Below are 12,846 nucleotides of genomic sequence, written 5' to 3'. Positions count from 1 at the left end.
CTTTTCACAGCTATTTGTAAGGCCTCCCAGACAGCCATTTTGCATTTCTTTTCCATGGGAATGGTCTTGATCCCTGTCTCGTGTACAGTCTCACGAACCTCATTCCATAGTTCATCAGGCACTCTATCTATCAGATCTAGTCCCTTAAATCTATTTCTCACTTCCACTGTATAATCATAAGGGATTTGATTTACGTCATACCTGAAAGGTCTAGTGGTTTTCCCTACTTTCTTCAATTTAAGTTTGAATTTGCCAATAAGGAGTTCATAATCTCAGCCATAGTCAGCTCCTGGTCTTGTTTTTTTTGACTGTATAGCGCTTCTCCATCTTTGGCTGCAAAGAATATAATCAATCTGGTTTCGATGTTGACCATCTGGTGATGTCCATGTGTAGAGTCTTCTCTTGTGTTGTTAGAAGAGGGTGTTTGCTAGGACCAGTGTGTTTTCTTGGCAAACTCTATTAGCTTTTGCCCTGCTTCATTCTGCATTCCAAGGCCAAATTTGCCTGTTACCCCAAGTGTTTCTTGACTTCCCACTTTTGCATTCCAGTCCCCTATAATGAAAAGGACATCTTTTTTGGGTGTTAGTTCTAAAAGGTCTTGTAGGTCTTCATAGAACCGTTCAACTTCAGGTTCTTCAGCGTTACTGGTTGGGGCATAGGCTTGGATTTCCATGATACTCAATGGTTTTCTTTGGAAACGAACAGAGATCATTCTGTCGTTTTTGAGATTGCATCCAAGTACTGCATTTCGGACTCTCTTGTTGACCGTGATGGCTACTCCATTTCTTCTGAGGCATTCCTGCCTGCAGTAGTAGATATAATGTTCATCTGAGTTAAATTCACCCATTCCAGTCCATTTTAGTTCACTGATTCCTAGAATGTTGACGTTCACTATTGCCATCTCCTGTTTGACCACTTCCAATTTGCCTTGATTCATGGACTGACATTCCAGGTTCTTATGCAGTATTGCTCTTTACAGCATTGGACCTTGCTTCTATCACCAGTCACATCCACAGCTGGGTATTGTTTTTGCTTTGGCTCCATCCCTTCATTCTTTCTGGAGTTATTTCTCCACTGATCTCCACTAGCATATTGGGCACCTACTGACCTGGGGAGTTCCTCTTTCACTGTCCTATCATTTTGCCTTTTCATACTGTTCATGGTGTTCTCAAGGCAAGAATACTGAAGTGGTTTGCCATTCCCTTCTCCAGTGGACCACATTCTGTCAGACCTCTCCACCGTGCTCACCCATCTTGGGTGGCCCCGCGGGCATGGCTTAGTTTCATTGAGTTAGACAAGGCTGTGGTTCTCGTGTGATTAGATTGACTAGTTTTCTGTGAGTATGGTTTCAGAGTGTCTACCCTCTGATGCACTCTTGCAACACCTACCATCTTACTTGGGTTTCTCTTACCTTGGGCGTGGGGTATCTGTTCACGGCTGCTGCAGCAAAGCGTAGCCGCTGCTCCTTACCTTGGACGAGGGGTATCTCCTCAGCGCTGCCCCTAAAGTTTCAATTTAGGAAGGTCAAAAATCTGGGAGATGGGTGATGGTGAGAGGTATCCAACAGTGTGAATGTTGTGTACAGTTAAATTTGTTAAAATAGTATGTTTTATATTATGTGACTTTTACCGCAATGAAAAAACATGTGAGAAAACAAAAAACCAAAGTATTTTCTAGGCAGCATCGAGTAGACAGTGATCCTCTGATACCCCAACAGACAACCCAGATTCAGAACGTGATTTTGCTGCAACAGAGAATTTAATTTCCTGCATCAACTGTTCCCCCCTCTCTGTAGGGTTATCTTCATGAGCATATAAGTTTCACGCCTGGTCCTGTCTTAAAACATCTCCCCTTTCCAATAAAACTCCTCGGCGTGAGAGTAATCTCAGCCCAGTCTCCTCCCACTGGAACTCGCCTCCCGGCCCCACCCCGGCTTTCTTTCAGGGTTACTGTCCATTTGCTAGAGTCTGTGCCCAGAAGCCCTGGACGCGATTGTCCAGTCTCCATCGCCTTCTGGGACGCCGCCCTCTCTGGGGTTCTCACGCCCTTGGGGCCACTTTTTGCCTGAGGCATCATTCTGACTCTGGGGTTACAAATACCTTTCACAATCTGGTAATCTCTCTAGAGCCACATTGCAGAAAAAAATGTATATATGTTTACACTGACAAAATTTATTGTCAGTAGTATTTCATCCCCTTTAATTATGGTGGTTTCTAGGGAAGTTTGATTTCTCTAAGAGCTAAAATAATAATGTACAAAATAATGTTTATTGTACAAATTTTGGTGATTCCTGTATTTCATCATTTATTCTCTACTGTGATCGAATGATACTACCATTTTCAGCTGTTTTATAGGCATACTTGGGTTTCCCTGAAAGTTAGGTCTTGTTGCCGTGATCTAGTGCTGATGGTGAAATGTAATGTGTCTAAAGATCCGTTTTGAGTCTCTTGAAAAGCCTGACAGTAGTCCTTACATATGGCAATATGATTAATATTTTTATTAAATTCTTCTAGAAATTATTGCTAAAAATTGCTATAAAACAATTTTATAATTTAGAATTATGTAAATTATGGTAAATATAAATTTATATAAATATATAAATGGTGGTAAATATTAATTATGCTAGAATTTCTTATACTCTGTAGAATATAGAATATTCATGCTCTAATTCTATCCCCATATTTGAACTTTCATTTAGTTCAGGTTATAATTTGAAAGATTTTATATGTAATCCTGTTATCCACAAGTGTTTTCATTTTTTGTGTGTCCTTATTGAATCTTTGTCTAGCCATAGATAAGATTCTTCTGTAGTTCTGTCATGTACAATTTGGAACAGTTTTTAGAAATCTCAGCATTATTCTGTAAGTAGTTTTCTTAAGTATTACAGCTAGAATACTTTAATGACCTCATCTATCTGGTTTACTTAATAGTTCCTGTCCAGCTGGACATTTTTATGGTTTCCAGAATTCCTCAGTTTTAAAAAATGCTATTATATAGAATCTTTGTAAATGCAGTTTTGCTTTGTTTTTAAATTTTTGCCTGCTGACAGATTCCCAGGGGTATGATTATACAATCAAACACGAACTCAACCTTGCAGTCTTTGAATGTTAGGAGTTTATTTTTTGCCAGTTTTATTGAAAACAGTTTCATTGTTTGAATTTGCATTTTTTAAATTTATTTTTAAATTTTAAATTTGGGCCGTGCTGGGTGTTTGTCGCGCCGTGAGCGTCTTCTCTCGTTGTGGCGGCGCGGGGCGGGCACTCCCTAGTTGTATACATGGGCTTCCCATTGACGTGGCTTCTCCTGGTGTGGGGCCTGGGCTCTAGGCGTGCAGGCTTTAATGGCTGTGCCGTGGGGGCTCAGTAGCTGTGGCTTGTGGGCTCTCGAGCACAGGCTCAGCAGTAGTGGAGCATGGGCTTTGTTGCCCTGCAGCATATGGGGTCTTCCCAGGCCAGGGATCGAACCCGTGTCTCCTACATTGGCAGGAGGATTCTTTACCACTGAGCCACCAGGGAAGCCCCAAGTTTGCATTTCTTAATCATTAGCAAGGTGAAACTTTTTCCCATGATTTTAATACTCTTTCTTGTTTTATGAATTATCTGTTCTATATTTCTTATCTGTTTATCTATTGGGATTTTACCTGCTTGCATCAGCTCTCAACCCTTTATGATCAATTGTATCAATTACACTTTTTAAAAAATATTCCCTTTTATGCTGTTTTTACTTTTTTTAGCATATGGAAAATTTTGAAAACCTTCAGAACATTACCTTATGGCCATTCTTGGTGGATGATACTTGCTTTCTCCTTCTTTTTAAAAATTGTTTAATTGCTTTTATTTGCTAATATGTTTGTAAATGCAGACAGTTTACATTTGTGGCAGACTGACAATTTATACAGGATTTTTGTGCGTGTGATCTTATTTAAATAGCCCCACAGATGATATTCTCTATTTACCTCCATTTCCAGGCACCCAACAGCCGGATCCTTCATTCGTCCAAACAAAGTAAATTTTGGAGTAGACTTTCTCACTGCAATTAAGAACCGCTATGTGCTAGAAGATGAACCAAAGGAAGAGGAAACAGAGCAGATTGTTATAATTGGAAATAAGCCTGTAGAAACCATTGGTTTTGACTCTGTTATAAAACAGCAAAGGTAAGTGAAACTGATATGGTAGAGCTGACTTTGACAGTTTCATCCAAGTTTAGGATTTAAGTTCACTTGACTGTGTGTCAGTGCTGAGAACTTTGCTCCCAAGCGGGTCTCTTTTCTGCAGATCAGCAAATTGCAATCAGAGGGATCCAAGGATTGAATATTTAGGGGAAATTAAAGTTCTTATTTTAGCACAGGACTTTTCTAGATTGAAAGATAAACATTGATTTGCCCGTTGTTATTTATACCATACTCTACTGTATTGACTAATTATTAAGGAGCTAAGGTTGGACATTTGATGAGTCAGGAATGGAAACAGAAGTCTACTTTGTTACCTGTGCCGTGTAGCAGGATGGCAACTTCTAAAACCCAGTAGTTCCCGTCTCTGCACACGCTCATCACCTGGGCTGCTTTTGAAACATGCCGAATTCTGGGTCCCATCCCAGACCTACTGGATCACAATACCATGGGGGTCTTGCTTTTAAAATGTACCCCGAAGTGACTGTGTCTAAGGGGCACTAAATGCATTTTGAAAGTGCTGTGTTTGAACTTTCTCTGCACTTTCAAACTCTTCGAACACAGTGGTGCTCTTCAGAGAGCCTCATTGCTTATTCTGATGCACCATGTGAACCAGAGTAGAAGCTAATATTCACACAAAGCCATGCACAACTGTGTGGTTTTGTGCGACTTCCCAGGTTGTGCTTCTTTAGTGATGGTCAGTGTGTGGTGTGTGACCCTGACCTGGATGAGGCATCCTAGTAGTGACCCCTGGTGGCCACTCTGGAGAGTAGATTTGCTGCTATTGACACCTTCAGTCTCTGAAAGAGTTAAACTGTGATTCTGTTCAAAATTAAATTCTTTGCTATCTTTTTATTGTTCTCATTATTATTATGGTGATTTAAACATGATACAGAATTTAACTCACATGGGCACTAGGTTGAAGAGTAAATACATTTCCTTTTTTAAAATTAAAAAAAAAAAAATTTTTTTTTTTTTTTTTAAATTTTGGCTACACCCTGTAGCTTGCAGACTCTAAGTTCCCTGACCAGGGATTGAACCTAGGCCATGACCGCGAGAGCCCGGAGTCCCAACTGCTAGACCATGAAGGAACTCCTAGTAAATTCATTTCTCTGGTTTTTAGCATTTTAAAAAAAACGCGCAAATTCTTTCAAGATTTTTGAAAAAGCAGTAACTTGACTGTTAATTACAAACAACATACATTCATTGTTGAGGATTTAGAAAATATACCTTGAACAAGAGTCATGACTAACGCGCCACTGAGAGACAACGAATTTAGGTGATTTTTGCTTTATTGAACTTGATTTACAGAGCTGTGGGCTTCCCTGGTGGCTCAGATGGTAAGGAATCTGCCTGCCATGCAGGAGACCCGAGTTTGATCCTTGGGTCAGGAAGATCCCCTGGAGAAGGGAATGGCTACTCACTTTAGTATTCTTGCCCGGAAAATTCCATGGACAGAGGAGCCTGGCAGGCTGCCATCCATGGGGTCCTTACGAGTTGGACACAGCTGAGTGACTAACACTAACAGAACTGTATCCTTCACAGGGTTAGGGTTCTTTGCTTAATTTTTTCCATTTAAAATGCAAATATTAAAAAAAAATTTTTTTACACCAGAAGAGGTACTTTTTCCCCCTGTTGGTTAATCTCTTTCAGAGAACACCATGGGCACTGTGAGTGTTAACAAATTGCCAACAGATTTTTCTCCCCTGGTTTATGAACAGCTGCATAACTCAGATTTCTAGTGAATGATTACTGCCTGCATATATATCAATCAACGTGTTCACTAATGAGCTAGTGTCTTTCTGGAAAGGACCCAGTGTTGGAGTCAGTCAGGCTGGGTTCAGATGTCAGCTCAGCCACTTTCTTTCTAGTCCTGACACCAGTTAGAGCTTCTTTGGTTTCTAGGCTTCCGTTTCCTCATTTCCAAAGTAATACCTAAGCTGTTAGAACTCTTGGGAATAACAAGTGGTAGGCGTCACTGTTGGCGTGATGCTTGCTTTTTTTTTTTTTTAATTTGGCCTTGCTGTTCTGTGCATGGGATCTTACGTGGGATCAACCTGTGCCCCCTGCATTGAGAGTGTGGAGTCTTAACCACTCAACTCAACCTCAACTTTAAGCCATTGTATTATTTCCTTAATAATTCCAGGTGACCAGCTTTGAGTTTGCATCACTGAGAAAAGACATAATGAGGGAAGCAAAACCAAATGAAAACCACTGTGTATAGTTTCTCTTTGGAGATGGCTGTGGCTCTGACTGAGGTCTGAATTGAGACCAGGATCCCTAAGCTTCCAGGCACCACAGGAACTCAGGGGTCCAGCAGGGTAGTTTGCATTTTAGAGGGGAACAGTGACATCTGCCGGACATGGTGTGAACTGCTAGTTGCAGGTAGTTGAGTTTCTCACTATTCCTCCTCTTTCCATGGCGTCACATGCCTGCAAAGCTGGGTTTGGAGTCACTCTTGTGCTGAAAGAAAAGCAAGTACTGTATCTCCTGAAAATCATCATGGAACAGGAAAAGGAGGGGTGGGGTCCATTCAGACTCCAGGGTTTGAAAAGTTATATAGTGCCCAGCAGACACTAGTTTGACAGGACATAAATAATTATAAACTTGTTTGGTCCTAATTGCTTACTAAATGGTACTTTATTTTGGCCTCGGGGCACTGCGGGAGCTTACTGAAATGCTAAGGGCCCCGTGAACTGAGAAAGTTTGGCAGCCTATGCCCCAGCACTTTGCTGCTGCCTTTCTCTCAAGTTTCTCATGCCTTGCAGGTTGGTCTTAGTATTCCCCCAGAGGTTGTCAGTTTTATATTTACTTTTATAAATGCTTGTAAAATGACTTACTGTATATCACAGTATATTCTGAGGGTTTCACAAATACTGACCCACTAAATGATAGCATATAAAAGTTGTAAAATATACATAATGTAAAATTTACCATCTTAACCATTTTTTTTTTTAAATTTTGGCTGCATCGGATCTCAGTTGCCTCATGTGGGATCTTTTCGTTGCTGTATACAGACTCAGTTGTGGTGCATAAGCTTAGTTGCTCTGGGGCATGTGGGATCTTAGTTCCTGGACCAGGGATTGAGCCTGCATCCCCTGAATTGCATGGCATATTCTTAACTACTGGACCAATAGGGAAATCCCCATCTTAACTTTAAGTGTGTAGTTCAGTAGGGTTAGGTGCATTCCCACTGTTGTGTAACCAGCAGGACTGTCCATCTTCAGAACCTTCTCTTCCTCCCAGACTGACACCTTGCAGCCCTTAAACAACAGCTGCACATCTCTGCCTCCCGCAGCCCGTGGCAGCCGCCGTTCTACTTCCGTGTCTGTGAGGTTGACCCTCACCTAGGTACCTCATATAAATGCAGGCATACAGTGTGTGTCCTTTTGTGACTGGCCCCTTTCACATAGCATGTCTTCCAGGTTCACAAATGTAGTCCCTTCCTTTTTAAGACTGAGTAATACTCCGTCACATGGACTGGCCGCACTTGATTCCTTGGTCAGTGGGCACTCGGAACGTGTGGCCCTTAGTGAATAAAGCCGTCATGCTCACGGGCGTGTGGATGTGCCGCCTGAGGTGCAGAGAGGTTAGCACGTCCAGGGCCAGAGGAGGGGGGAGTCTGACTCCAGGTCCTGTGCTCTCAACACTCTGCGGTGCTGTAACGCTTGGGCTCTTTGAATGAACAGAACATAGATTCTCTACAGTTAAAAAAGTGCTTTCTGAGAGTATCTAAAAAAGCTAAAGATACACACACATGCTCTCTAGGCTATATCCCTAGAGAGATTTTGCCACCTGAGTACAAAAAGTATACAGTAATGTGTCCTTTAGCACTGTTGGGAATAATCTCCCTGTCACCAGAGGAGCAAATAAAGCAACGGCGGTCTCTCTCTCTGGTGACAGACCACAGGTGTGAACATGTCCATTCCAGAGCATGTGTCCATGCAGTCCCCTCTCAGTGCTGGACAGGGTATTGTTGAGGGAGGAAGTTAGTCAAAGGAAAATGAAAGTGAAGTCGCTCAGTCGTGTCCAACTCTTTGCAACCCCATGGACTGTAGCCCACCAGGCTCCTCCGTCCATGAGATTTTCCAGCCAAGAATACTGGAATGGGCTGCCCTTGCCTTCTCCAGGGGATCTTCCTGACCCAGGGATTGAACCTGGGTCTCCCGCACCGCAGACAGACGTTTTACCGTCTGAGCCACTAGGGAAGCCGTACGGTACCATTTATGTCAAATTTTATAATATTCAAAACTGCAATAACTGTTTAGGGACATGGAAATATAGTAAAACTGTTAGGAGAGTAAAATAATAAACTATAAAAAAAATAGTAAAACTATTAAGAAATGCTTAAGATTAAGCCAACACTGACCCCAGTGCCCTCGTTCCCTATGGGGAGTGGAGGACGAGAGGAAAGGGGCTCGAGAGGATTTCGATGTCGTGTATAATGTTTGTAATGCCTTTTTTTTTTTTTTCCCCAGTAAGGCTTTATTTCTTAAGTTGGGTGGTGGATACTGTTATTTCTGGTGCCTTATTATGTGTCTAAAACGCTTTTTAATCTTTTAAAGGGCCGATGGATAGCGTACATGTTTATGTCTGCATGTGAACTATGTGTTTTTCATACAGTCAGCTGAGCAAGTTGCAAGACGTTTCTTTGAGGAACTGCGCAGTAAATGGTGCTGGTGATCAAGGAGGAATTGCCAAAGCTTGTCCTAGTATCCTTTCTAGTGAGAACTCGTCACTGGGATCGGGCTGGATTGGACACTTGAGCCAGACACCCTGGTTCCCTACCCGATGTCCGTTCTCCTAATGGGGACTCGGTTCCGCCTGAGGTTGTCGCCGCTCGGGGAAATTACCTTCCTAGACCATTTGCTTTCAAGTGGGGTGTGTGACTCACCCGGACCGGGGAGAGGTAAAATGGGAGTGTCTGGACAGGGTTTCTTCCAGGGAGACAGACGTGGCTGGACCAGCTTCTGTCCGTTGCCCACCACCCTGCCCGCCCCCTCTTGGAGCACAGACAGAGGGTCCAGGGCTTGGCAGCCAGGCTGTGGGGTGAGAGCCGTCCTGGGAAGCCGGCAGGGAAGGCGCCGAGAGGGACTGGCGCCTTGGGTGGGCCCTGGGGCCACTGCACCAGCCCCGACGGCCTTCCTGAGAGGGAGGGAAGTAAATCCTTTCTTTCATTAAGGTTCCTGCTCATGCAGCAATGCGGTTTGAAATCATACCTCAAAAACAAGCTTTTCCAAATTTGTCATCTGTCTCTTATAAGTGTGTTCTTTGTTTTTCGCCCTGTGTTTCTCTTATGCCCACACCTAAAAATAGAGGAGGTCAGTCTAAAAGAAAAATCATTAAACTTGCCCCATTTTGTAGTCTGGTAGTCTACTATTTTCTGGTCTGGTAGGGTGTAGTCTGGTTCAAGTGCTTCTTGGATCTGCTACAGTCCTAACAAACCCCAAATAAATGCATCTTTTGGCGTTAAAAACAAAAAGTGGTAAGCCAAATAGACTTTCTCTAACTTTAAAAGGTCTTCTCTCAATTCCTTAAGGCTGCCTTATCTTTGCATAATAGTTTATGCAAAAGACAGCAGCTTATAGGTCTCTCAACTGAGGAGATGGCTGAAGAGCTTTCTTTTAGCAAAATATTTCTAACCACTCTGATGCTACCTACCTTGTGATGGGAAGTGAAGCATAGCTCCCCAAGCCAGTGTTTCAGAGGTGCAGTCCCTTGGCGCTGGGGGTCTGCTGGGACTTGTGACCACTGGTCCTTTCTGCCCGTGAGCAGCACCCCCACCCCACCTTTGCCCCAGATGCGGTCATTCCTCTGCAGGTTAGGCAGCAGAGTCAGGGCATTGAGGTAGGTGTGGAATGGAGCTAGGTAAGGAGCACAATGCCACAGAAGTTCATGGCACATTCTATAATCTGCCTGGCCTCCTCCTAAATGGTTTCAGAACACTGGGAATTGGGTGGTTCAAGGCTCATTTTCAGCACACAGAAAAGTTCTGGTCAGCAGAGGGGTTTGGGAGTGCAGATCGGCTGATTGGAGTTGTCAGCAGTATGCTGGGCAGTCAGCATCTTGCTTGTTTATACCGCTTTCTCCTGGGCAAGAATGTCCCCCAAGACAGGAGGCAGTGAAGTTTGCTGAGATAATCAAGTCATGGCCTATATTTGCAGACCCAGTGATGAATGCCTTGCACTTGCTGATTGAATTCTCACCCGAAGTTGAAGGATTGCCTGGTGTGTGTGATCCAGTCATCGTTTCTAGACTGATCCTTCTCTCAAATCCTTCACTGAGCCAAGGCTGACGGTGGTGGATCGGAGAGCTTGGCTGGGAAGAGGTGTCTCTGAACTTGGGGAGCCCACAGGAGCGAGAGTGATAGAGCTCCCAGGACTGTGTGTGCTCAAGTGTGTCTGTGTGTGTGTGTGTGTGTCCACTATATCAAGTTGAAGTCTGAATACAGGTGGTCCCTGTGCTCTGTTGGAGAAGGAAGTGGCAACCCACTCCGGTACTCTTGCCTGGAAAATCCCACGGACAGAGGAGCCTGGTGGGCTGCAGTCCATGGGGTCACAAGGAGTTGGACACGACTGAGCGACTTCTGTGGGGTTGCACAGAGTCGGACACGACTGAAGCGACTTAGCAGCAGCAGCAGCTGTGCTCTGTACAGGCTAGTAGAAATATGTATAATTCTAGCTACACAATGGAAAGCACAAGCGAGTGGAGAATGACTGGACATGAACCCTTTCCAATTAGCCTGATGGCCCAGAGTTAGCAGGACTGATGAGAATGAAGGGCAGTGGGGGTTTGACCACTGGTCACAAGAAGCGCCCAGGCCAACCACTGCATGCGGGTCTGCGTCTAGGGTGGAGCAGCGGAGGGCACGTGGCAGCATGAGGGGCTGCAGTTCAGGGGCAGGAGGAAGGGCCCGTGTCAGGGGCAGCCCCACCGCCCCTGTGGTGGCTTTGAGACCCCCAGAGCGAGCAGGTGGCCAAGTGGCTGGGGGAGGAGCCAGGGGGACTGGGGGTGCTCTGTGTCTAGGTGTGTCTAGCTGGCCCACACTTGTGGCCCTTTCTCCTTCCATGTGGACGGTGGCCGCTGTTCTAGTGGTAGAGGCCCGGCTTTTCTCTGCTGCTTTCTCCACTGACTTCCACTCTGCTGGCAGCAAACCCTGGAGCGTGAACGAGCACCATTCTGCTCCGTGTCTCATCATCAGGGCATAAGAATCCTGCCCCCAGAGTTCTGAGTGTTATTTCCAAGCCCTCCTGCACTCTGTTCTTTCAGAGCTCCTTAGGTCGGGAGCTGGCAAGCTGTCCCCTAAGGAGCCAGGGAATAAATACCTTAGGCCTGTGGCCAACCAGCAACCTGGGATATTGTGTGGATGCTTCCATGACCACCTCAAATGTAACCTTTTAAAACCGTGAACACCGTCCTTAGCTCTCTGGCCTCAGTACGCCCAGAGCGGCTGGAGCAGGGTACAGGCTCTGATTTGCCACCTGGCTGGGTTCATCCCCTTCTGGGCCTTGCCTCCGCCTGCCTTCCCCTCTTCCTGCCTCCTTGTGGAGCTTCCTCATTGGCAAGTCTTTCCTCTCCAACCAGCCCTGTTGATGGACGCCACTATTTGTATTAAAAGTGACTTTCTCCATCTTTCATGGGCAATGATGCCTTGTTGCATTGGAGGCTATAAGAAAATGGGTTTGGGGCTGAGGCTGATCGGGATCTAAGTTCACAGCCGTTGGCCCGCCCCACGCAGCACGGCTACTGACTGCTCGGTTTTTCCTTCAGTGAAAAAGCGAGATGCTGCCTGCACCCAGTGGACCACCTGGCCCGTGGGCAGTCGTTCTTTGGTTCTGGTTTTCTCTTTCCCTCTGTCGCTGCTCCGCCTCAGTCTCTCTGGCAGACTGAGGTGCCAGAGGTCAGCACTCCCCAGGCTCAGACCTTTGACCCTTGGCCTCTCCTGATGAGGCGAGTCCAGCCTGTAGCTGCCAGGCTCCTGCACTCCGGCCTCTGTCCCAGTCCTGTCTGTCTGCTGTGTGCCACCTCTGTTAGGGTGTCTGCAGTCATCTCACGTTGAATGTGTCCCCTCAAACCTGCTCCTCTGTAGTCTTTCTCCATAAAGGGCAGTTCCAGTGACACCAGCCAAAACCCTCAGGGTTAATTTAACTCTTCCTTTTTTCTCAAGTCTCATCTGAATCCATTGACAAGTCCCATCAGCCTCTTCCCTCTGCTGCCCCTCTGGTTCAGGAGCCTCCCGCCTCCCCTTTCTGCTCTGTCTTCGTTTCCTTGCAGTGTGTCCTTTAGCAGTGCAGTAGAATGGCCTTTTAAAAGACCTGGGTCAGCCCACATCAGCAGCTCCCCTTGCAGGCAGAGACTAACAGAGACTTAGCCCTTTGTGATCTGACCTGGGCTCTGGGGCCTCCCTTCCAGTGCCTCCACCCTGTCTGCGCAGGCAGACATGAGCTTGCTGTCCCCCACCACAGGCCAAACCCATTCCAACTTCAGGGCATTTGCTCCTGTTGTCCCTTCTGCCTCGATGAGCTTCTCCAGGGTGGCATTCCCTCAATTCCTTCAGCTCTGCCCACAGGTCACCGTCTCGGTCAGGTGGCCATCGTGAACACTGTGTATAAATCCCCTACACCTCCTTTGCTGCAGGCCCAGCTCTGTTACTCTGAGGCATGTCTGTAACTGGCACA

General features: G+C 45.5%; 1 protein-coding gene across 6 annotated transcripts in view; it reads left to right on the top strand.

The window, feature by feature from the left end:
- The window catches only part of LOC120865420 (tubulin-specific chaperone E), a 96,670-nt gene that overhangs the window by 71,448 nt on the left and 12,376 nt on the right, over positions 1 to 12,846 (top strand). For 3 of the 6 annotated variants that reach the window (XM_040242702.1, XM_040242700.1, XM_040242701.1), the window contains 2 exons: positions 3,968 to 4,153; positions 8,734 to 8,880. In XM_040242702.1, coding sequence (XP_040098636.1) covers positions 8,775 to 8,880 — 106 coding nt within the window. In that variant the 5' untranslated portion in view covers positions 3,968 to 4,153; positions 8,734 to 8,774. The remainder of the gene's footprint in view (positions 1 to 3,967; positions 4,154 to 8,733; positions 8,881 to 12,846) is intronic. The other 3 variants (XM_040242698.1, XM_040242696.1, XM_040242697.1) reach the window with 1 other exon arrangement.

This window comes from Oryx dammah, unplaced genomic scaffold (assembly GCF_014754425.2).
Source record: "Oryx dammah isolate SB20612 unplaced genomic scaffold, SCBI_Odam_1.1 HiC_scaffold_6, whole genome shotgun sequence".
NCBI classification, from domain to species: Eukaryota; Metazoa; Chordata; class Mammalia; order Artiodactyla; family Bovidae; genus Oryx; species Oryx dammah.
The sequence above is the reverse complement of the archived record's forward strand: the minus strand, read 5'-3'. Positions and strand labels throughout refer to the sequence as shown.